A 23016-nucleotide genomic window follows, 5' to 3' on the forward strand; every position below is an offset into this window, starting at 1 on the left:
CCCGGGTTGGACTCAATGCCAGCACGAGTCAGGAGGATAAGGAGCAACCCTGCTGCAAGGCGTTGCTCCAGTGACGACACACACAGATTAACATTCACCGATCCAAACGGRGTTAGATCGCCRAAAGGACAGCCCATGGTCGGATGAAATCCGAGTCAATTCCGGTACGTAGAACCGGCTGTCGTGGGAATTTATAGTTAATCGACTAGTTCGACTACCTTGCCTAATGGTACATAGAAAAAACTGGTTTAGGTACTACTCCAATGGTATTTGTTACTGGAGCACCACATGGTCTATAAATTTTACCTACAAATATTAGTGGCCTTATGGTAGGTTTTAACTAGATTCACTTTTTGCACGATATACATACATATATGCAAATAAAATGTATTGTATTTCATGCATATTGGCACTTTTATCTTCACATGCGTACATACATATGTACATATGCACATACATTAACTCCAAACATGAAGCATTGGAATGAAGTTTTATATTCTTTTGTAAATCAGTGCTGTATGAATATAGCGGAACATCACATCGTTGTGACCATATACTGAAAATCGCAAACACAATTAAGTTTATAAATACAAATACATATTTTCATAAATTATATAAAATAATATTCGGAATGATAAAAAATCAGCTCTGGTATACTCTTTTAAAGACAATTGGTTATAGTGGTAAAACGCTAATGATGACACCTAAAAATGTGATTCTCATCACAGGCTGTGATTCTGGATTAGGGTAAGTAGTTATATACCCATAATATATGTACATATGTATGTAAATACATAGATGAAAAATTTCATTTAACACTATTTCATACTTACCCTTCTACAACGTGCATATCGACATTATACTTAGAACAATTGCTTTAATCATCCTTTGCTTCATAAAATGTATACATATGTATCTAAAAATTTATATTTACAAAAACAGGCATTCATTAGCACTTTATTGCTATTCTTTGAATATGACTGTTATATCGGCTTGTCATAATGTAAATTCTGAAGGTGCTCGCTTATTAAGAAATGATAACGATTCCCAACGCATGTTCACCGTTGAAGTAGATCTGCTCAAGGAGGACACCATTACATGTGCCTTTCAATATATTAAAGACTTTTTACACACTAATATGGAATACCAATTCACAGCATTAGTAAACAATGCTGGCGTCATGTGTTTCGGTGAATTTGAATGGCAAACTTCAGAGCAATTTGAAATGCAAATCAATGTAAATGTGTTGGGTGCAATGCGTCTCACCAAAAAACTATTACCATTAATACGGCAGCATCGCGCACGTATAATCAATATCACCAGTCATTGCGGTCTGCAGGTAAGAAAAAATAGAAACACATGAATGAAAATATTTTTAAAATTGATCTTTTATTGATAATAATGCCGTATTATTTAATGATTGTATTGGCTTTTTAGGCACTTCCGGCGTTAAGCTCATATGCTGCTTCTAAAGCAGCTTTGCGTTTCTGGTGCGATTCACTGCGTATAGAAATGCAACAATATGGCGTAGATGTGATCAACTTCGTTCCTGGATCTTTTGTACAATTTAGCAATATTTCGGCAAGACAACAAGAACATGCAAAGGTGATGTTTGATGCGTTTAATGATGACCAACGCCAACTTTATAGTGCCTATTTTAGGCAATTTAACAACTATTTGAAAGTAGTTTCGGGTTTTAAATCTCCAAATCAATTTCACGACACCATTTTGTTGGAAAAATTTAAACGTGCTTTAACAGATAGCATTCCACAAGCGATGTACATACATGAGCCCTGGCGGTTAGTACTACATAAATATCAATATTTGAAATAGTAATCTATATGTACATACATGTGTATTACATAGGTACATTTCATATATTTGTATGTACATTAAAAGGTTTCAAGATGAAAAGTTTTATATTTAGAAATAATTGTTATTTGCATATTTCATTTGCTGTTATAAACTTGCAAACATTTGCAAATTATTTATTTTCCATTTACAATTTCAGTTACAAGATTTACCGGTTTCTTTTTCGGGTTTGTCCTACACCGATAGTGGATCTGTTAACTGTAAGATTCTGCGCTTTGCCGACTTATCAAAATTTTCAGAAACCTTCTTTAGAGAACAAAAAATGATGATGTATGTATGTATTTATTTTTCATTTTATTTAATGGATACATATACATCTCTTTTTTTGCATTTTCTCAAATAACTTTGATTATAAAACATTATTACAATTTATTTTAACTTTAACAAAGTTTAGTAAATAAAAAGTTATAAATGATATCGAAATCCAATACATAGTAATATATAATTATACAATTGCACAAATAATATATATCGTAACTAATTATCAGATTACATTAACATTTTAATTTTATTCATAATGACGATCTGGTTTAGGATTTGGGTCATTCCAACTATCATGGATAGATTCATTATCACTGCCACGTCCAAAAAGTGCCATCAAATATATGAGTACTACAAAAGCTAATACACCACTTATTACCAGAAACCAAGTACGACGCCAGGGTGGACGAGAAGAGGGCGCATAGAAACGACGTGACCAACGTGAAAATATTTCTAAAGGTGTGCGCCGTTTATATTTGTTTTCATCACGATCAGTGCCTCCAATGGGCGACTGACGGGGCAGTAAAAGACGTCTGCTACTAGCTATACACGGTTTTATTAAATACATACCATATATAAACAAATTTGAATTGGCCACTTACCAAGAACATTCTTTTCAACTGGTAAACTAAATGCGTCCATTAACAGAACAGAATGGGGATTCTCATGACGCATAATTTGCTCGGAAAATTGTTCGTTATCCTTTAAACGCTCCACACCTACGGAATGATGGACTTTGGTCATGTTACTAACGGCTGCAGTCTGTGTAGGTGCAGAAACTGTAGTAGATGTACCTTGACTTTTAAAATTCGCACCCGATTCAACTGACTTATCTTTAGGCAACTATGATAATGTGATTACAATTATAGCACAGTAAGTGGAAATATACAATATATATTTCTTACAAGAGAAAGACCCAATCCATTTCGTCCCCAATTTACTTGTGACAAATATGCTTTCAACGCATCCCCTACGGGTGATACTAAATTGAAATTCGGAAATATCTCTGTATCACAAATTGGACACTGGTGACCACGTGGCGCTGTATTACTAGGCAATGATGACTGCCTTGAATTCAAGCAATCCCAATGAAAAACGTCTGCAACCAAATTAAAGTACATAGACTAGCATAAGAAACAACAATTGTAATTTAACTTTTATATATTTACAACATACGGTAACATACTAAGCGTACACATTCACCCTGTTCAAGTGTTGAAGAGCATAGAGTACAATTGGAGACGTAATCGCTGTCGCGAAGCCATTGAAGATATGATTGAACAATGCACTGCAAAAGTTGGAAACAATAGCAATTGCTCAGTGTTTGAAAGATTCAAAGGAATTACCTTGGAATGGTTTTGCACCATGCAATTTTCACATACATTAACTCGATGTTCAAAACAAAATTGATTCGTCACTTGCCGTTTTGGACATTTGCATAGACCCATCGTTTATATTGATACTAGCTTTTTTAAAACCTTAACAATGTTTTTCAACTTCAACTACTTGAAATTTTCAAGTTGTAGTCACTGATTTTTTATTCCAAACATTTATTTTTTTAAGAATTTAGTAGCGAAAATGCTTCTAATGTCATGTATTTTTTATATTGCTTTTATTCTATATTGACAGCTTTATATGACGACAGCTGTGGACGGCCACGTACAGCGGCTAATATTAGGGTGGTACTCTTGAATAAATCTTAGTGACATACAATTTGCATTATTTCTTTTAATTTTTTATTTTCGTTTTAAATATACTTACGCATGTATAAGTATGTAGGTATTAAATATTTTCGATATTTTTTATTAATCCAACCAATCTGTCATATAAATACATTTATTTGGTGTTACATCCCCACATTTTGAGCAATTTCTTATAACGGGACATATCCCACAAGGTATTTGTACAAGGCCGGGGGCAAAAAGAGGTGAATTAATAGCGCGATAAACAAAAGAACCATCGGGCATCATTATACGCTCTGCATTTCCATCATAAACGACAGTTTTTAATATAGTTTCTAAATCATCTTCATCTAAATGAACCTATTCAAAATAATATATGAGGTTATTTTAGTAGAATTTTAGTAATTCAAATTTCGTACTTTACTTATACCCAAATCTGATATAAATTTATGAACTTCCTTTACGGAACAGCAAGATAGCCGTTTAAGAGCCAAGGGACCTTCGCGTTTTTTTTCTGCATTTTCATGGGTCATTTGTAAAAATCTTAGGCATTGCTGATTAAGAACGTCTACAAATTCAGCCTCAAAGTCTTGATCTTGATACCAAGCCCCGCCAGTTACTGAGCGGTCTGGTTCCAAATTGTACAACATGTATACCTTTTTTTTACTAGCCTACAACGAAATACATTAAAAACAAACGGTGAATACTTTTGAGCTAAGCCTTACATTTACGGATTTGACTGCTTTAATCAGTTTTTTGGTCTCCAAATTTTTCAAAATTTTATTCAAATGAGTCATGTTAAGATTTGATTGCATGCGTATATCACGTATCCAAATGCCTTTATTTCCGCCTTCTTCAATTATACTATAAATTATTCGTTCCTCATTATCGGCATCTTTGGGTAATGCATTCTTTTTCGGATCTTTAGCACGATATATGAGCTTGTCCCCTTTTTTCAGCAATTCAATAGTGCCCTGTTGCAACAATTTATTCAAACTTTCCATTCGAGCTTGCGCTGTTACTTCTGGTAATCCCTTAACCAGATCATCATTTGAAGCTCCAGATGCAACTCTTTGAATTATAACCAATATTGCATCGGATATATCATTGGCAGCCATAATAGTGTAGTTTCAACAGTTCAGTTATGATATATACATTCAAAACATGCACCTCCACTCTATAATATAACAAAAAAAAAAAAAAAAATACATTAAAAGGCTAATATAAACAACATCTTGCAATAGCATAAAAACAACTATTTGTGTATTACCAATATATCAGTATGTTGTAACGAATACGGATGCGAGAACGAAACAGAATTAACGATAAATTGCCACAATTAACAAGACAACGAAATTCGTAGTTGCCAGAGCGAATGGCTTCCGTGTGTGCTAAACGGCAGAAAAATTTAAATTTTGATAGATGAAAGAGAAATTTTGACGTTTTTCGTGTTTTTTCATGACAATAATATGTATAAGTAAGTTGTATAATATGTATAAGTAAGTTGGAGCAACGTGGGTTGACAAGAAATTATTATAGAATTTTATGGAGGATCAATTGCGGACCAGCTTGTGAATTGTCAAAATATGTATGTTTGTAAACTAATATAGTATATAGTGTACACAGTAATTTGTATAGAGAGCATGTATTGTATGTTTAAATCCGTAATTATATAACGTAATATCTACATAAATAACACAAATAATCTATATTTATATTTTCAAGCTCTCAAATACCAATAATTCAAAATTCTCCACCGACAAATACTACCATCGGAGCTCTATTTCATTCAAAAAACTCATTAGTTGCGAATAGGGCTTCAAGTTAGTACTTAATACCTTAAGTGCTGAACACATAGAGCGCGACAGACTACAAGCGACATCTGTCAAGTATTAAAATACACACGTTCTTATGGACACAGTTATTTAGACAGCTGCGCGACTACACGACGGTATTCCGTCAGCTGTCGATCTCGCAAAATATTAAAATATCATTGAAGTGAAAGGCATTCGTATGGCCACAGTGAAATTGTGTACATGCAAAATGGACAGCTGTATTGTCTTGTGTACATGCCGGACATTGTTATGACGCTGCCTTCTTACAAATGCTCATGTAGAAGGATTCCGCTGTCATTTACAGTTCACTGTCGTGCTGCCATGTCGTGTCGTGTGTCTGTGTGTTCCTTTATAATCAACTAAGGTGATATATGTAAATACATTTTATACTCATAGCCAATACTTTTAATATTGATACTTTGGTATGCAACACTGCAATGCTGTTCACAACCAAATGTCATATTGGAAAGATTTACTTCTGATGTATAGTAATAGCATAATTTCGAAAATATTTTCTGTAATAACTACTCTACCAATTATAAAATGGAAATTACCCGTGAGTCTGCTATAGATGATGAGGATCTTGGAAAGATTGCCGAGAATAATTTCCAAAGAATCCTCCAAAAATCAGCAAAAGTAAGAACCACAATTACAATCACCAAGTAATGTTTATGAACTAACAATGTGGCTAATCAGTGCTGCCTATATACTTTTTTAAATGTCAAATTTTCCGTAGATTGGGTATGCCGATGGTGTGTCAGATGGAAAGGAAGAAATATTTCAAATAGCATTTAACAAAGGATACTCAGATGGATTGCGAACCGGTTTCGAATTAGAGAAATATAATGCGCTTTCTCTAAATTTAGAAATTGATAGTGAAGAAAAATTTAAAAAATTATAATCAAACAGTCTCTAAATGACTTCGTTGCACACTGCGGCAGATATGAATCTTGGGTACCAATTTTAAAATTCTTATTGAAATAATTTTTTAATCAATATAAACAAACTTTTCCTTTAACAACTAATTTATTATGTTCACAATGTTTAGATTTGATATCTTGTTTTATTATTAAGAAGTACATGGTTTTATAAATACAATCCTTCGACTGTTCCTTCTTTCTTTCGATATAAAACACTCTCCTTAGATTTTTTGAAGTCCTCATTAGTAACCTTCATACGTCGTTCACGTAGTGCCATTAAACCCGCTTCTGTGCATATAGCTTTAATATCCGCTCCGGATAGATCATCCTTAGCCATAATTAGCTCATTCAGATTTACATCTTCTGCCAAAGTCATACGAGATGTGTGAATCGTAAATATTCGACGCTTCGTTTTTTCATCAGGAAGTGGGAACTCAATTTTACGATCAATACGACCAGGACGTATAAGAGCAGGGTCCAACGTCTCAATACGGTTTGTTGCCATAATAACCTAATCCAAAAATTAAATTAATATTTCTAATTTAATTTCAAAATATTGGAAAAAATTATAATCCTTTACCTTAACGTCGCCCCTTGAATCAAACCCATCCAGCTGATTGAGCAATTCCAACATGGTACGCTGAATTTCTCTTTCACCACCAGAGTTTGAATCATATCGTTTTGTACCAACAGCATCAATTTCGTCTATGAAAACTATAGAAGGTGCATGCTCTTCAGCAACTCGGAAAAGCTCACGTACTAATTTTGGACCATCTCCCAGATATTTTTGGATCAACTCGGAACCCACAACTCGCAAAAAAGTCGCAGAGGTCTGATTGGCTACTGCTTTGGCAAGCAATGTTTTGCCAGTCCCTGGAGGACCATATAAGATAACACCTTTGGGTGGCTTAATACCCATTTCCTCATAATATTCTGGATGAGTTAATGGCAATTCGACAGACTCCTTGATTTCCTGTATTTGTGTATCTAAACCGCCAATGTCGGCATAAGTTTCTTGGGGCGCCTTTTCAAGTTTCATAACTGTTACCATTGGATCAGTGTCATCACTAAGAACACCGACTACTGCATGAACTTTATGGTTTAGCAACACTGAGCATCCTGGTTCTAACTGATCTTTGTCCACAAATGACAAGATACTAACGTAATGTTCTGAGCCCACTGACGTCGAAACGATAGCATGATTATCGTCGATAATCTCCTCAAGGTTTCCAACTGACATGGGTGTACCACGAAGATCATCGACCTTCGAACGTTCTTCTTCGTTCTTTTCATCTTGTGGCTTCAGTCGTTCTTGATTGCGTATGAATTCATCTTCCATCATTAGGTAATCCTTAATTCGCTCTAGCTTCAAAAGTTTAAGACGGCATCGGGTATGTGGAGTTACTAATGGTAATTTCATTGCGGCATCAGGACCCTTCGCTCGTCTCTTCTTCTTTCCTACTCGTGTAGGAATTGGGGGTTCGTATTTCTTTTTCTTATCCTTGTCATCCTTCTTATCTCCTGAGCCACCTTGGGCAGATTGGTTTTGACCCTAAAAAATTTGTTAATTAAATATTAATTATTGCTCTTCTTTAAGTAATATAGACACATCTGAGAATATAAAAAGTATACCATATCTATTATTCTAAAACTTTTCCAAAGTTAATTAATAAGCAAACTGATTGAACTGACAAACAATTTTCACAAGTCACTTTAAGCCAACATGAAGTTGGCTGCGATTTGACAATGACAATTTCTTTTTAGACTCCACTACTACTGTTTAAATTTTTTTTGTTTTTGGTTTTTGTCTTTAATGCCTAAATCAGTTCGTTTAAAAACATTTGTTCAATTTTAATACATTGTTATTGTTTTTATATTTAGATACATGTTGCACCAAGTGTATGGAAGCTAATTTAAATTGATAATATCAAAAAAGCGAACGCATTTTAAATTAAAAAGAATTATACTTGTCAAAAAGCTGTCAAAAATTTAATACATTTTTGCATACGAATACGAGTATGGTTTTACTAGACAATTCCTCGGTTAGTATTTTATTTGGTTTTTTTACAAGATATGGGGGTAATATTTCTAACAAAATTTCATTTGCTTTCAGTTTATAATCCGGCTTGAAAAATTTGCTAATGCTGCGAAGAAGGACTCTTCTTTTTCCGTAACATTCAAGCGCTGTATGCACTTTAACATTTTTTATTGTCATAAGCTACATGTAAACCTAAACTTAATATTGCAGATAATGGTCAAAATAGACCGAAACCTCGAGAGGGACGATCAGAACTGCCGGAACCTGAAGTATATTTGTGCCTTATGCGTGCACAAACGAAATCAAAAAAAGTAAATCCTAATTTAACAAAATGTTTTTTTTTTAAATATCACGATTTGTTTTTATTTTTGTTTAGATATCTACTATAGTGCGGCAAGAGGATGTACCCAGAATGATTAATATGTATGGGCAATTCATGAAAAGCAACATGGATGGTCTGAAGCGTGTTAAGAAAGCGAAGAGCAAGTCAAAGGCGGCAAAAGGATAAAAGTAGTCAGAATTTATATTTGAATGCATCTAACTTTAATGGTTTTAACAGGATAACTTTTTATTAAAAAATAATAATTTTGAAACTGGTGTAAAAAAAAAGCATATTGGTAAAAAAAAAACTTTATTTGCTTGTTTATATTCATTCATACATGAAATCAGACTAATTAAAATAGGTAGTAGTGGTACGTAAATAAGTAATAAATTTTTTGGTGATATATTTAAGATTTAATCCTTCTTCGTTATTAAGCCCTGTTTCTTCAATTGACGCAATGCACATTTCGCAGCGGTGCACTTCGCTATACGATAGTTGCGACCAATGCCACGAAAAGTTCCCTTGCAGAATACATCAACAGTAACACGCACACGACGCCCATCAGCCAGTTTCTCCGGTTTTCTAACAAAAAAGAATAAATATAAATTTTTCAAAGTCTTAAGGCATAGTTGGTAATTACCCAAATTTAGCTGTTTCTGGTTCCAACTCTAGCAACTCACGAATGGGCGATTTCGGAACCGAGTTACTAAATTGTTCAATCTCCGGTCTCATCATATTGCTATACACCTGCCATACAACGTCTAACGACATATTGGAATCCAGAAAAATAGCGCCAGCAATTGACTCAAATACATCACCTAAAGCTTTTGGGACTTCAACATCTTCAGCATCATCACACTCTTCTTCCGAAAGTAGGTAATACTATAAACAATTATGGAATATTAATTAATATTATAACTAACTATAAACTATGGACAAATTCGTTTTACTTCTTCACTTATACTGTGTCCATTTTCGTTTTGAATACGCACAAAACGATCGATAACCTCGTTTAGACCTGGAGACAAATGGCGAAAATATTTGTGAAAACCATGTCGAACGGCCAAAGAAGCAAATATAGTATTATTTACTAAAGCTGATCGTAAGTCCGTCAAGGCACCAGGTGAGTGTTGCCTGGGATCTTCATATAGGTGGCGAGTAATTAAATAATCTAGAACTGCATCTCCCAAGAATTCTAACCGCTGGTAACAATCTGTCAAACGATTTGGCGAATAACTAGCATGAGTCATAGCTTGTAATAGGTAAGAGCGATCGCGAAACCTATAACCTAATGTGGCCTCAAATTCATCAAAGCCTTCAAGCATATATTCCAATTCCTGAGTGGCATTAGGAGAATAAACCAGAAGCGGACTTTTCGGAGCTACCCAATTTCCATACACTATTATGTTGTCATTCTCATCCGAATTTGTACTACCGGGCTGGCGAGACTCCTGTTGATTAAACGGTCTACGTACAAATGGAAGCACTCGTATTCCCAACCATGCCATAAGCAGAAGGGCTCCACGTGGCCCGCATTCAATTAAATAGGCCCCGATTAACGCCTCGACACAATCGGCTACAGATTTATCTAAATTAATGTTCAAGTTTATTGTTATTAAAACAAATTTCATCCACTGTCTCACCTGGTATGCTATGTTGTGTTACTAGGTTATACGGAATGAAACAAGTAAAGTCATTTCCTTCACCACTTTCATCAAGAGTGACGTTAATCTCGTTGGAATTTTTACTTACATCAGCAATAAGTCCCAATTTGTCAGCTTTTTCTCGCACTAATGCGCATATCTCTGCGCTGGTTAATTTTTTAATATTCGCTAAATCGACCAGCTTCCAGTGATGCGGGGGAATCTAAAAAATATGTAAACAATTTATTACTTACTATAATTATTTGCAAAGCTTGGTATTTTAACAGACTTTTGCCTCGATAAGTGCCTTTTCCAGCTCTTTAGGTACATAGTAACACGGTGGTAACCAATTGTCATGAGGTTCAAATTTTGTAGCTATCATATATTCGCCCAGTTTTTTTCGTCTTCCCAATCTATACAAATTCAAGTTGGCTACTTGCTTTGAGCGCAAATGGCTTAGTTTGCCTTCATGAACATTTTCGTATGTTATATACAAATAAGTGGTAATGGCGTACTTAAGAAATGAGTCGCCAATAGTTTCAAGACGTTCTAAATTAATGCCGTCATTCGCATTCGACATAGTTAAAGCTTGCAAAATAATACTTGGGCTTGGACCTGGATGTCCAACCAGATCTGGTTGATAGTCGAAGCTAAAATTATTACATTGATTCTTCGTGTTATTATCAGTTACAGGAGAGATCGTATTAGTTATATTGGAGGAGCATTCTTTCCTCTCAAATTTTAATGTTATCATTTTTTTGCATTCATGACCAGATTTTTTTAACTTCAACTTATCCTTATCATTGAAATTGTCAAAAACATCACCACAACCTTGAATTTCGAATAGCTCATAAGTGTGAGATTTTAAATACTCAGCATTTAACCGGGCAATATCTGATACGTTCAACACGTTACCATTCTCTCTTAAGATAGTAATTAACAAGTTTTTGTCAGCATAAGGCAATAGTTTACAAAACACATCTATAGAAGGCGGCTCATTGGTATTATTTGAGGTGATGTTTATCGAATCCTTAAGCTTCAGCACCACTGGCTGATCGTATTTTACGAGCATACTAGACTGTTTAATGCTATTTTTCAATTGTTGTGTAGATGTGATATATTGGGCGATAGAGTGATTCAATTCTGCTTCCATGCTAGGTTTCAAGTCCACAAAATTGTATCCCACAAGCAAGTTTTTCGTCTTTTGATAATCACGCTCATTCGCATTAGTTGCTTGAATTATTGATATTTGTTTATTGCGCTTTTCGATCTCTTGTGCTGTTTCAATTGTTTCAGCTTCATTCCTTGAAGTGAATGCAATACGTGAAGCACCGTAGCCTTCATAGTCATCGTCACCATAGTTATTAAGTTCATTGTCATCGTAACTGGAAGCAAACGAGTCATCCGAATCATAGAATGTGAACGAATTCTTTAGAGTGTTATTTGTATCACTATTCGGGTTTAGAACACCATTTGCTTTTTTGACAAGGTTTGATTCTTTCACATCCCAGAAAGTGGGGGAACCGTAGCGCATTTGTTGGTCACCTATATAAATATAAATAAAATAAATTATAATTCTGGTTAACTATAGCAACTTTTAACCTACAAAAACTAACATTCGGTGGAAAATATTTAAAACATTCTTCCTCATCTTCATCCATTGACTCAGAGTTTTTACTGCAATTCATATTTTCAGCCATATCATTGGACCAAGTGCCTATTTCTATAAAACTACTATCCTGAAAAAAAAAAAAACAAATTTAGTAAACATCAACAAATAAATATCCGACTTCCATTTTTTAGATACCTTCAATTTTTTTTCACCTTCTATAATGATTTCATTTGCACTTTTCATTTTGGAATGGTTGCTTTCATAATTGTTATCTAATTCGTCACCAACTCCGTTGCCTTTCACGAATGCGTTGCTTTGTTTGTTCGTTGTTTCTTTATTGTTACTTTCTTCTTTTTTCTTATCTAATAACGGAACATTCTGATTTTCTTTTGATCTCTTTAAAACCTCCGACAAACTCCAGCCAAAGTCCAGCATAGGCCATTCAAAATTATCGGGAATTTCCTGTAAACCCAATCCTATGTCCAGTGACACCTTTTTTCGTATATCATCAGCCAGTAATAACCCGTTTATACGATATAGAATGCAAGGTAAGCAGACAGCAGTTCGCCATAATGAAGCAGGAAATGGATGCACAGTGCACAGTTCTGGCACAAGAATTTGTTTCTGTTCCAAGTTCTCACGTTTGGCACGTTTAGTTTCTTCGGAACTAGTAGGCAGGGCAACGCCTTTTCGATTGACATAACGAGGTGTTAAAAAATTTAAACGCGCGCTGGTATGGTCTACATCTAATAATGGCTGTTTAACATTTTGAATTGTTAAACCATATTTCAGAAAATAGTAATGCTTAAACGTGTGGTAGTTTTCCCCAGGAAAACAACTTAAAGGTGAGAGCTGTGGACAAATCTCTGCCACGTAAAAGTACTGCGGCTGATCCTGATTGCGATACCAGGGCATAACAACGGCATCTTTGAACTTATTTGCATCGAATTCAATAGATTTACGTAAATCATCCATGATGGGGGAAGGCATCATACTTGATTTTCTTTCAATTAACTCAAGGAAATCCCAGTCGATTACCTTTCTACTGTTACTTTTTATCGTAGGTACAATGAAAACACAATTTTCGGTAGAATCTGGATCAAAGAGCATAAGGAACTTCTGAAGGCGCAATACATTTGTAAATGTGTAGTTGAGGAATGTATTAATGCAACGTATCTGGATTTCTGTGAGTACAATCATCTCTTTTGAAAGAACAATAGATACTTTTACTTCGCCGGAACGCGTAAATATAGGAAATGAACTGACTTTTGGTATACGTTTTAGGGTTAGAATACCAAAGCCTTGCTGCGCATCTTCGGGTGGGTATATTTTCCGACCACGTGTATTTTGTTCCTCCGGAATTGGACATTGCAGTGTCAAATCAATAAAATACAAGTAGCATGGTACACCTACAGTTGGACGACAGTCGCTGAACTCGGAGGCAATCTATAGTAAAGAAAACTATTCATTAAAATTATATATTATTATATTAAGTCTAATTTTTTGTTCTCTAATAAGTATTGAAAATAATTTAAATTACTTACACGTTTGTAGTAATACTGTCTCCGTTTCGTTGTTCCCGGTCGCGGTTCAGAATTATCATGTACTATCTTTTCATCTTCCTCTTCTAGCTCAAAGTTTTCCCAGTCAGACTCCATTGCTCGGAAGCTTTCTTTTCCTATTGGCTGCAAGTTTTCATCCAATTCCCCAATTTTGTGAAGCTCTATACAGGTCTGTAAAGCGGCCATTCTACGGGCCAATATATTCGAAGACATTGGAAGTCCCTTAAAGCATAAAACAATAACAAATGTTTAAATTGTTTAGATTAAATTAATGAATTAAAACATACCACTATATCGTATTTTAATGGTGAGTTTATGGGAAGACGTATCGTGTATTGATATACTTCGACTCCAGATCGAATCGTTTTAGTGCAACGCCAAAGTGCTGTAAGTTTCGTAAAAGTATCACTTGGCAATTTCGAACAATACTTGTTGACTAAAGCTATAGAGGTATTAAGATCTACAGATGCTCCAGTCAATAAATGTTCCAGAGGCTTATAGCGCTTAATACATTTATTGAAATAGTCTGCAAAATGATGTTCCGTTTCTGGTGGCTCGGTATTAGCACATTTAGATAGTAGTACCTACATATAGATACTGGTTAATGGTTTTATTTATCAATAATCAATATAGTCAGCAACCTTTTCTATTTGACGATATTCCGCTAGTTGTTCTACTATTTTATTAGTTGTGAATTCTAATTGATTCAAAGATGCATCGAAATATTTGGAAGATTTGGATACTTCTTTATCACTTTCAAAGAGGCATTGAAATCTACGTTTCTCTTTTTTATGTTTTGGTGGAACCGACTCTGCAGGTGCTGCGACTGATACGTCTTCTACTAAAGAGCTTGAAAAAGAACCACTCAATACAGTACTAATATCTGATATTGCATCACTAAGGTTAAGAACTTCATAACAATCGTTTAAAGATTCTTTGATTACTGATTTATTTTTAGTTTCTTTCATTGGAGCTGTTTCACATAATAACTCCATGAGTGAAGACGAATTGTCCCCAATTTCTACTATGTTGTCATTGCTCGTTTCATTATCTACGCTATCAAAACTCGGTAAATCATCCGTGATCTCTTTCAACGTCAAAACGCTTTTTGTTGGTGGTTTATTTGTAATAACTTCAGGATTTAGTATTTTCACAATTCCCTTTGTAGAACCAATTGTGAATTTATTTACTTTGTTATTATCTGAATTCTCTTCATCGCTACAAGTATCTGTATCAATAATGTCGTCTTGTCCATCTTCCAGTTTACATAGATATATATGGCTTTCGTTGCTTAGTTGTTCATTTTTACTGTGAACGGCGGTATACGCAGGTGAAACTAATATCACATGATAAGCAGGTGCTGCTCTTGCTCGTCCCTTACACTGCACATAACTACGATAAGTGGTCGGTGCATCCCAGCGAACTACTAAATTACATTTAGGAAGATCGATACCTTCCTCTAGCACAGAAGTTCCAACTAACACATTACAGTCGTGCATGCGGAACCGTTTCAATACCTCCTCCTGACGCCTATGCTCCACCTCAGCTTCTTTGGGTTCGTTGATAGGATCTGCGACTCGATCAGTTGTAAATTGACATTTAAGAAATTTTAGTTCAGGATCATGGCGACCCATTTCGCTAAGCAAATCAAAAAGTGCACGCGCTGTATAGTTTGAATTGCAAAAAATTATTGCGCAGAGTGTATCTAGTTCATCACCGTTGTCTCGAATGTGTCGACGATTAAAAGGTCTACGTTTGAAACGACCTTGGGATCCACCCGCAACATGTCTTCGGTTCGCTGTGGTAGAGTTTTCAATTTTGTATGTGCCCATTTGCATATTTTGTTGCTTTGAATTGCCGGAAATATTTTTTACAATTGGGTCCAAGTTGTCAATAATTGATCGAGATTCTAGTTGTAATTTCATTGTTACATTCTCAACATTTTGGCAACTGTATTCGATGTTTCTACTAAGTTTTTGGAAATCCATCTGATCTAAGTCCTGACTAAGTTTATGTATTGTTTCATTCTTAGTTAATAGTTCTTCCGGTTTAAATAAACGTAAAATTTCTAACAAACGAAATACCTTAGGGCTTGAATATTTTTCAATGAGACTTCTGTGGTTAGTGATTTTTTTGAATGTCTGCTCACAAATAGCATGAAATTCTAAAAGCGCTGTGTTCACCACACACAACAAAATGTAGTGACGTTCATGTGGTGTTTTTATTTTCTGTTTTTCTATGCGATGAAACATGTTAACCGCAACGCGATCAGCACACCATGGCCCCATTTCATGAAGAACAAAGAGCATAATTTCCAAAAATTCCATTGGTTCTTCTTTGGGATCAGGGATGTCTATAATAATGATAATTACAAAGGAAAATATTGGGCAGAGCCATAAAAAATACCTTTTAATTCCTCCAAATATTCATCTGTGTTATATATTTCAAAAGGGTCGTATCGATGATCTATTAAAAAAGCTTTCCTTGTAAAAAGGACCTCCTCCAATACAGATATCAATTCATCGCGTTCATAAGGCATACATTGAACAATAAACTCACTTGGTCTGGCACAATATCTAAATAAAAAATGTTTACTATTCAAATATTTTCTAAAAAATTTGACAAATATATTCAAACCTCAGTACAGTAACGATATCGCTCGCTGTCTCAGCTTTACAATGCAAATTGTCTTCCAATGTATTTAGCATTGCATTTAACTCTTGTAAAGAGCACTCTGCACAATGTAGAGGACCTGCCAAGCCCAACACTTTCGGAACCTCTGTGTTCAAATTGTTAAAATGTTCCTGAAAAATTGTGCGCAAATCCTTACAAACATCAGCTTCATGACAGTCTTCCAATATTAATACATGAACTTTCTCCAAAGTGAGCACTCCACTTCTCAATGCTTCCAAACAAGTACGCGGATGAAGAACATAAAGCTGAAACCCCTTTGGTATGTTAGGTTGGCTCTTGTCACTCATCTCGAGGTTTTCCACTCTGTACACTTTCAGATTTGTCAAATGCTCAATCATAGCAGTTATTGATAAAGCATTTCGTTCAGTTGTTAAATACAAATTAGTCTTTGCCGTTAATCTCGCTGGCCGTGATAATTCTTGCAGCAACTTTAAGGCTATGAATTCTTTGGAAGACTTGTGACCAAGGCATATAATTACATTACGTTCAAAAGCAGCAGAAAGAAGTTCGATTTGATAATCACGCGGGGTAAAAACCGTAGTATGAATATTATCACACCAATAGAACGACATTTTACCATAAACACAAAACAGTTATAGATATATATAATATATTCCTTTGGTTTTGTGGTTTTATAGCAAGAAACCACGATTCACAAGAGGCCAGGTTATCTTATTTATATGTAGTATTATTTTCAGTATGAACTAACTGAAGCAACATAACTATGTGAAGGCTAGGCCAAAAAAATTGATGTGACATATATTCAACGAAAAGAAATTTCAATATAAAAGAATCTACACCATTTGTAAACCGGCTACAAAATAACTTCTTTTAGAACAAGTAGTCAGCTGATGTAATTAAATTGACATTTTACATCTATGCGCAAAATAAATGTATTCGCATTACTACATGGATAGAATTAGTTTATAAGACAGCTTTATTCCGCGGCCCCACCTATCTTGTCAACGGGGATATGTAATAGATGTTGTCTAGATAACTTATTGCCACCAATATTTCCACAAAAGATTGCATATAGCTTATTCTTACAATAGTAGTCTAAATTTTCGACTAAAAAAATTATTCGACATTTTTTTTTTTGTTTATTTGAAGGCTACACAAATATGTCAAAAACTTTGAAAATTTTAATTTTTTTTTTTGCACTTGCAACTTTATTTAATGCTTTACTAACTTGTTCTTTGGCCCATACGCCCATCGGCGCAAAATTTTCCTGCTATGGAAAAATATTTTACAAATGTAATTTGAATTTATTTTACCCGGGTTATACACTATTCAAAATTACGTTCAAGATTCTGTTACTTTTCAAATCTGAACACCATCTTGATATCAAATTTTCTAATCAAGTCGGGGGGCCACTTGACGATCAAGTTAAAACGGCATACGAATTCCATGCAAATGTGGGAAATATAAGTATTTCGTTATATTCACAGGTTGATATCAAAATATAAGTATATTATTCAACTTCTACAGAAATTAAAATGTCTGTGCTTTGAGTGCGGAACAAGTAAATTTAAAGAAAGCAAAAGTATTTTGTTTTCACACAACGAGACGGCTTTTATCAACTCATCTCTTACTTCCATTGTATAAAACCTACAAGTAACAAATCCTATCATTTTCACCCATACCTACACAGGCGAAAGCTTGCAGAGTGACAGTTACATTAAGAATACAATAGAATGAGGGATGTTCAAACTATTATTGAAATCGGTTACTTGGTCGTGTGGCTGCTGGGTTAAATCGAAAATAGCTGTGTTGCCACTTTTATGCTCGGTTTTGCGGATTTGTCACTGGCGAAAAGAGACATTGCGGGTTTTCAATATCTGTGATTTCAGTGGTTACTATTTTGACATCACTGTGATCACAATCAAAAATGAAAACCCTTGCACTCAATTTTTCTTTTAAATTAACCACATAAGCTTTGGTTTAACCAATAAATAAAATAAAATAAAAATTTTTTTAAGGAGTTGCAGCTTCTTATTACTTTTCTAACGACTAAACTTATATGGAGGATGGAGTCATGTGTAGAAGTTCACGCAAGTGAGGAAAGTTCTCTGATCGCCATTCACTTGGGAGTGGCCAGGAAACGATTCTTTWACATATGACTCAAGCAGCTCACGACTTCCGGTCCTTTACCAAGTATCCTCTGTGTAGCCTAATATCATTCGTTTGAAGGCGGGCTAAAGTGAGAAGGCGAAACATTCCCTGCATAGGATTGTGCGCCACGTAAAAAAACCAACCCATTGAAAACGCAACAACAGCCTTGGATGAGAGACCCCACTTTTGATGACGACCATGGCAAACGAAATAAGGACTACGAATTGAGGGCATGCACCTGGAATGTCCGCTCCCTTAATTGGGAAGGTSCCGCTGCCCAACTGGTTGATGTCCTCGTAAAAATAAAAGCTGACATCACCGCCGTCCAAAAAATGCGATGGGCGGGACAAGGACAGAGACGAGTAGGTCCTTGTGGCATTTACTACAGTGGCCATATAAAGAAGCGCAAGTTTGATGTGGAATTCGTGGTGGGAGAGAGACTCCGTCGCCGAGTACTATCATTCACCCCAGTGAATGAACGTCTAGCCAAAATCCACATCAAAGCGAGGTTCTTCAACAAATCGCTGATTTGCGCCCACGCCCCGAAGAGAAGGACGATGTGACCAAAGATGCCTTTTATGAGTGCTTGGAAAGCACTTATGAGAGCTGCCTCGCCACGATGTCAAAATCGTGCACTACTCGTTAAATTCAGTCTCCACGAGGTGGGATGTTTCCTCAAGACCGGAGCATACTCTTGTAGAAACCCCAAAGTTGATCTAGTCACCGATGCCCAGAGCATACTTAAATTATGGAGGGAACACTTCTCCAGCCTGCTGATTGGCAGTGAACGCACAACGCCAGAAGAAGACGAACCCGATTCTCCAATCGATGACGATGGAGCGGACGTTCCATTGCCCGACCAGGAAGAAATTCGAATAGCAATTACCCGCCTGAAGAACAACAAAGCGCCGGGGGCCGATGGATTGCCTGCCGAACTATTCAAACACGGCGGCGAAGAACTGATAAGGAGCATGTATCAGCTTCTTTGTAAAATATGGTTGGCCRAAAGCATGCCCAACGATTGGAATTTAAGTGTGCTATGCCTAATCCTCAAAAAAGGAGACCCCACAATCTGCGCCAACTATCAAGCCTCCTCAATATCGCATATAAGGTTCTATCGAGCGTATTGTGTGAAAGATTAAAGCCCACCGTCAACAAACTGATTGGACCTTATCAGTGTGGCTTCAGACCTGGAAAATCAACAACCRACCAGATATTCACCATGCGCCAAATCTTGGAAAAGACCCGTGAAAGGAGAATCGACACACACCACCTCTTCGTCGATTTCAAAGCTGCTTTCAACAGCACGAAAAGGAGCTGCCTTTACGCCCCGATGTCTGAATTTGGTATCCCTGCAAAACTTATACGGCTATGTAAGCTGACGTTGACCAGTACCAAAAGCTCCGTAAGAATTGGGAAGGACTTCTCCGAGCCGTTCGATACCAAACGAGGTTTCAGACAAGGCGATTCTTTATCGTGCGACTTTTTCAACCTGCTTCTGGAGAAAATAGTTGGAGCTGCAGAACTAAATAGAGAAGGTCCCATCTTCTATAAGAGTGTACAGCTGCTGGCGTATGCCGATGATATTGATACCATTGCCTCAACACCCACGCCGTTAGTTCTGATTTCTCAAGACTGGACAAGGAAGCAACACAAATGAGTCTGGCAGTGAACGAGGGCAAGACGAAATATCTCCTGTCATCAAACAAACAGTCGTCGGACTGTAGATAATTTCTTGCCAACAGGTGCTACTTCGGACTGAGTAGGCAATTGAGAAGCAAAGTCCTCTCTCGACGAACAAAAACCAAACTCTATAAGTCATTCATAATTCCCRTCCTGCTATAAGGTGCAGAGGCTTGTACGTTGTCAACAACGGATGAGTCGACGTTGCGAGTTTTCGAGAGAAAAGTTCTGCGAAAGATTTATAGTCCTTTGCGCGTTGGCCACGGCGAATATCGCATTGGGAACGATGAGCTGTACGAGATATACGACGACATTGACATAGTTCAGCGAATTAAAAGACGCTGGCTAGGTCATGTTGTCCGGATGGACGAAAACACTCCAGCTCTGAAAGTATTCGACGCAGTACCCGCCGGGGGAAACAGAGGAAGACCTCCATTCCGTTGGAAGGACAAAGGGGAGAAGGACCTGGCTTCATTTGGAATATCTAATTGGCTCCACGTAGCGAAAAGAAGAAACGACTGGCGGGCTGTTGTTAACTCGGCTATAATCGCGTAAGCGGTGACTACGCCAATCAAGAAGAAGAAACTTGTATATCTAAACATTTGGGATTTTCATCGTCCAATAGGCCACTGCCTATTTTGGATATTTTTCTTTATATTGGTTAACGAAGTTTTTTGATTTCATGTTACCACTTTCCTGCCTTTAATAAAAAATCATAAGATCGTTACAATTAATATTTTTGTTCAAAGTGAATTTTTTGTGCAAAAATAAGTAAATAAAAAGACTGATGTGTTTTACATTTTTTTAAATCTGCTCAAATATTCATAAATAACTTTACAATTGTTTACAAAATTTTTATTACTATAAAAAAAACAATATAATTTTAGCAAATTTATTCATAGTTAAATATTCATTATTGAACGGTATAACATTGAATTTCACTTTTTCTTCGAAGCATCTTTTTTGTCATTTAATATTACATTAATAACTTCGTCCAAATAACGTATAAAATTGTGGTTTATTGACGCAACTTGGGTGAATACATTTATCGCTAGCAGTAATCGCAGCAGGTTGTTCAAATGGTATACAAAGGGATTTAGCGCCCATAGCAGGGGCACCAGGTTCCGCCTCCTCATCTCTGTAAAGTATTTTAAATTAGATCAATTAAAAGCAACCAACCATTTATACAAACCTTGCACTATCTCCTTTAATTTTTTCTTCACAGCTAATTTCACCACAAAATGGAGAAAGTAGAATATTCTTAGCGTCCAAAAATTGGCAAAAGTCCGTCCAATTCTTTGTAAGTTTTGTATGATTAACCAACTCTTTTTTCGCTTTGGCCAACATACTATCATGCATTGTTTCCAACAGTTGGTTGATTTTGGACTCAACGTCTTCTAAAGCCAAAATTAGTTTTTCACCAGTATCCCTGCGTACCGCAACAATTTGATTAGTCTTCATATCTTTTGGACCAAGTTCAATACGAAGTGGAACACCCTTCAACTCCCAATGATTAAATTTCCAACCTGGTGAGTAATTGTCACGGTAATCACCTTCACAACGAACACCCTTTACGTTCAACTGCCCTTCAAGCTTTTTACAAGCTTGTAAAAGCCGTTCACGCTCATCGGGTTTTGTATTAACCGTAATGCCGCAAGGTACAATAATAGCTTGTATACAAGCAACACGCGGCGGCAGTACCAACCCCTGATTGTCTGCATGCACCATAATCATGACGCCAATTGTACGTGTGGTTAGTCCCCAAGAATTTTGGAATACAAATTGCTTTTGTTGCGTCTCGGGGTCTTCAAATACGATCTCGAACATTTTAGAAAAATTTTGACCTAAATGATGGCTGGTAGCGCCTTGAATGGCGCGACCTGATGCAGAAATAAAAGCTTCTACAGTAGTAGTATAATCGGCTCCAGCGAATTTCTCCTTTTCTGTTTTACGGCCCTTTACAACAGGTATAGCAAGAAGATTCGTGTAGATGTGCGCATAACGATCTAAAATATCCAATACTTCTTGATCGGCTTCTGCTTTTGTGGCAAACGCAGTATGACCTTCTTGCCAGAGAAACTCACGAGTTCGCAGGAACGGCTGGGGATGCTTAAATTCCCACCTCTAAATAAAAAAGAGTTCGATGATTTTAAATTTGTATAATAAATAAATTGATTACATTTAATTAAGAAGGTAAAAGTAATAAAAATAATAATGCTAAGTTCTCTATTTTATTTTGATATATGTATAAACGAAATGATATTTAATGTTATGAGGATCAATCAAGATTTCGCTGAAGAATTTAAAGATAGATAAAATAAACCAAAATAACTTGAAATTGAGTTCAATCACTACACCATAGATTTCAGACAAAAATGTTTTATGGGTTTAGTTACGATAAGATTAGCGCATTTGCGCACTCGCATACTCGAGCAAACCTAGCGACGGTTGGTGTCCAATTTTTGCTTAGTCCCTCTGAAGGAACCAACGCACAATTTTTTCGATTCTATTTAACAGTTAACACAGAAGATTTTGGACTGCCATCGTAAAGTCGAATTTACCTCTAGAAGTTTTGCGATAATGAATGACATCAAGAAAGCGAAATAGGAAATCCTTTTTATCTTCGCATTCTTTTTAACGCGAAAGAATTTTTTTGATATTCTGTCATGAATGTATTGATCCAAAAATTGAATTTTAGAAGTTAACAGGGACTGCATATTTATGATTCATAAAAAATTAAGAAAATCAAAAAATCCAAATATTAAATGTGTGTATTTATA

At 35.9% G+C, this 23016-nt stretch overlaps 8 protein-coding genes across 9 annotated transcripts in view; 3 read left to right on the forward strand and 5 right to left on the reverse strand.

The window, feature by feature from the left end:
* Nucleotides 1-526: 526 nt before the first annotated feature.
* On the forward strand, nucleotides 527-2189 carry LOC108966283 (retinol dehydrogenase 7). Its single transcript, XM_018929080.1, has 4 exons — nucleotides 527-747; nucleotides 943-1339; nucleotides 1438-1799; nucleotides 2012-2189. Exons 1-4 carry the CDS (start codon nucleotides 632-634, stop codon nucleotides 2136-2138), a joined length of 1002 nt encoding a protein of 333 aa, XP_018784625.1. The 5' UTR covers nucleotides 527-631; the 3' UTR covers nucleotides 2139-2189.
* LOC108966284 (zinc finger protein-like 1 homolog) lies at nucleotides 2144-3746 on the reverse strand. The gene is made up of 5 exons (XM_018929082.1): nucleotides 3480-3746; nucleotides 3310-3421; nucleotides 3039-3232; nucleotides 2736-2976; nucleotides 2144-2676 (listed from the first exon to the last, which is right to left on the reverse strand). The coding sequence occupies exons 1-5, from the start codon at nucleotides 3579-3581 to the stop codon at nucleotides 2381-2383; spliced, it is 945 nt and encodes a 314-aa protein (XP_018784627.1). The 5' UTR covers nucleotides 3582-3746; the 3' UTR covers nucleotides 2144-2380.
* A 153-nt stretch (nucleotides 3747-3899) lies between these two features.
* Nucleotides 3900-6304, reverse strand: LOC108966285 (probable DNA-directed RNA polymerase III subunit RPC6). Of its 2 annotated transcripts, XM_018929083.1 has the most exons (5): nucleotides 6205-6304; nucleotides 5086-5206; nucleotides 4541-4992; nucleotides 4235-4486; nucleotides 3900-4175 (listed from the first exon to the last, which is right to left on the reverse strand). In XM_018929083.1, the coding sequence occupies exons 3-5, from the start codon at nucleotides 4931-4933 to the stop codon at nucleotides 3939-3941; spliced, it is 882 nt and encodes a 293-aa protein (XP_018784628.1). In that variant the 5' UTR covers nucleotides 4934-4992; nucleotides 5086-5206; nucleotides 6205-6304; the 3' UTR covers nucleotides 3900-3938. The 2 variants fall into 2 exon arrangements, with proteins under 2 accessions (XP_018784628.1, XP_018784629.1); XM_018929084.1 differs by lacking the exon at nucleotides 5086-5206.
* LOC108966287 lies at nucleotides 6091-6675 on the forward strand. Its single transcript, XM_018929086.1, has 2 exons — nucleotides 6091-6286; nucleotides 6387-6675. Exons 1-2 carry the CDS (start codon nucleotides 6194-6196, stop codon nucleotides 6549-6551), a joined length of 258 nt encoding a protein of 85 aa, XP_018784631.1. The 5' UTR covers nucleotides 6091-6193; the 3' UTR covers nucleotides 6552-6675.
* On the reverse strand, nucleotides 6658-8309 carry LOC108966282 (26S protease regulatory subunit 4). Its single transcript, XM_018929079.1, has 3 exons — nucleotides 8203-8309; nucleotides 7151-8122; nucleotides 6658-7081 (listed from the first exon to the last, which is right to left on the reverse strand). Exons 1-3 carry the CDS (start codon nucleotides 8203-8205, stop codon nucleotides 6737-6739), a joined length of 1320 nt encoding a protein of 439 aa, XP_018784624.1. The 5' UTR covers nucleotides 8206-8309; the 3' UTR covers nucleotides 6658-6736.
* A 106-nt stretch (nucleotides 8310-8415) lies between these two features.
* LOC108966286 (signal recognition particle 14 kDa protein) lies at nucleotides 8416-9242 on the forward strand. The gene is made up of 4 exons (XM_018929085.1): nucleotides 8416-8612; nucleotides 8684-8756; nucleotides 8819-8919; nucleotides 8985-9242. The coding sequence occupies exons 1-4, from the start codon at nucleotides 8589-8591 to the stop codon at nucleotides 9114-9116; spliced, it is 330 nt and encodes a 109-aa protein (XP_018784630.1). The 5' UTR covers nucleotides 8416-8588; the 3' UTR covers nucleotides 9117-9242.
* On the reverse strand, nucleotides 9221-17302 carry LOC108966281 (endoribonuclease Dcr-1). Its single transcript, XM_018929078.1, has 12 exons — nucleotides 16385-17302; nucleotides 16154-16323; nucleotides 14389-16100; nucleotides 14035-14331; nucleotides 13730-13969; nucleotides 12381-13631; nucleotides 12180-12312; nucleotides 10863-12118; nucleotides 10574-10796; nucleotides 9881-10518; nucleotides 9571-9812; nucleotides 9221-9512 (listed from the first exon to the last, which is right to left on the reverse strand). Exons 1-12 carry the CDS (start codon nucleotides 17011-17013, stop codon nucleotides 9344-9346), a joined length of 6960 nt encoding a protein of 2319 aa, XP_018784623.1. The 5' UTR covers nucleotides 17014-17302; the 3' UTR covers nucleotides 9221-9343.
* A 3851-nt stretch (nucleotides 17303-21153) lies between these two features.
* Nucleotides 21154-23016, reverse strand: part of LOC108966296 (bifunctional glutamate/proline--tRNA ligase) — a 9620-nt gene continuing 7757 nt past the window's right edge. Inside the window, exons 9-10 of the mRNA XM_018929107.1 lie at nucleotides 21429-22360; nucleotides 21154-21374 (exon numbers count right to left, since the gene is read on the reverse strand). Of these exons, the coding sequence (XP_018784652.1) occupies nucleotides 21218-21374; nucleotides 21429-22360 (1089 nt within the window). The 3' untranslated portion in view covers nucleotides 21154-21217. The remainder of the gene's footprint in view (nucleotides 21375-21428; nucleotides 22361-23016) is intronic.

Source organism: Bactrocera latifrons, unplaced genomic scaffold (assembly GCF_001853355.1).
Source record: "Bactrocera latifrons isolate USDA-ARS-PBARC rearing strain unplaced genomic scaffold, ASM185335v1 scaffold_158, whole genome shotgun sequence".
Taxonomy (NCBI): domain Eukaryota; kingdom Metazoa; phylum Arthropoda; class Insecta; order Diptera; family Tephritidae; genus Bactrocera; species Bactrocera latifrons.

What these genes read in the sequence shown, in the direction of transcription:
- LOC108966284 (XM_018929082.1), bottom strand. Translation starts at nt 3,581, where the DNA reads ATGGGTCTATGCAAATGTCCAAAACGGCAAGTGACGAATCAATTTTGT. An exon ending in TGGTGCAAAACCATTCCAAG is followed by an intron (nt 3,422 to 3,479) that starts GTAATTCCTTTG and finishes CAACTTTTGCAG; the next exon opens with TGCATTGTTCAATCATATCT. An exon ending in AGTTGAAAAGAATGTTCTTG is followed by an intron (nt 2,677 to 2,735) that starts GTAAGTGGCCAA and finishes AACCGTGTATAG; the next exon opens with CTAGTAGCAGACGTCTTTTA.
- LOC108966286 (XM_018929085.1), top strand. Translation starts at nt 8,589, where the DNA reads ATGGTTTTACTAGACAATTCCTCG. An exon ending in TTTTACTAGACAATTCCTCG is followed by an intron (nt 8,613 to 8,683) that starts GTTAGTATTTTA and finishes ATTTGCTTTCAG; the next exon opens with TTTATAATCCGGCTTGAAAA. An exon ending in TTCCGTAACATTCAAGCGCT is followed by an intron (nt 8,757 to 8,818) that starts GTATGCACTTTA and finishes TTAATATTGCAG; the next exon opens with ATAATGGTCAAAATAGACCG.
- LOC108966285 (XM_018929084.1), bottom strand. Translation starts at nt 4,933, where the DNA reads ATGGCTGCCAATGATATATCCGATGCAATATTGGTTATAATTCAAAGA. An exon ending in AAGCAGTCAAATCCGTAAAT is followed by an intron (nt 4,487 to 4,540) that starts GTAAGGCTTAGC and finishes ATTTCGTTGTAG; the next exon opens with GCTAGTAAAAAAAAGGTATA. An exon ending in CAGATTTGGGTATAAGTAAA is followed by an intron (nt 4,176 to 4,234) that starts GTACGAAATTTG and finishes TATTTTGAATAG; the next exon opens with GTTCATTTAGATGAAGATGA.
- LOC108966281 (XM_018929078.1), bottom strand. Translation starts at nt 17,013, where the DNA reads ATGTCGTTCTATTGGTGTGATAATATTCATACTACGGTTTTTACCCCG. An exon ending in GATATCGTTACTGTACTGAG is followed by an intron (nt 16,324 to 16,384) that starts GTTTGAATATAT and finishes TTTTTTATTTAG; the next exon opens with ATATTGTGCCAGACCAAGTG. An exon ending in ATATTTGGAGGAATTAAAAG is followed by an intron (nt 16,101 to 16,153) that starts GTATTTTTTATG and finishes TCATTATTATAG; the next exon opens with ACATCCCTGATCCCAAAGAA.
- LOC108966287 (XM_018929086.1), top strand. Translation starts at nt 6,194, where the DNA reads ATGGAAATTACCCGTGAGTCTGCTATAGATGATGAGGATCTTGGAAAG. An exon ending in TCCTCCAAAAATCAGCAAAA is followed by an intron (nt 6,287 to 6,386) that starts GTAAGAACCACA and finishes AATTTTCCGTAG; the next exon opens with ATTGGGTATGCCGATGGTGT.
- LOC108966282 (XM_018929079.1), bottom strand. An exon ending in ATTCAAGGGGCGACGTTAAG is followed by an intron (nt 7,082 to 7,150) that starts GTAAAGGATTAT and finishes TTTTTGGATTAG; the next exon opens with GTTATTATGGCAACAAACCG.
- LOC108966283 (XM_018929080.1), top strand. Translation starts at nt 632, where the DNA reads ATGATAAAAAATCAGCTCTGGTATACTCTTTTAAAGACAATTGGTTAT. An exon ending in GGCTGTGATTCTGGATTAGG is followed by an intron (nt 748 to 942) that starts GTAAGTAGTTAT and finishes TTACAAAAACAG; the next exon opens with GCATTCATTAGCACTTTATT. An exon ending in CCAGTCATTGCGGTCTGCAG is followed by an intron (nt 1,340 to 1,437) that starts GTAAGAAAAAAT and finishes TTGGCTTTTTAG; the next exon opens with GCACTTCCGGCGTTAAGCTC.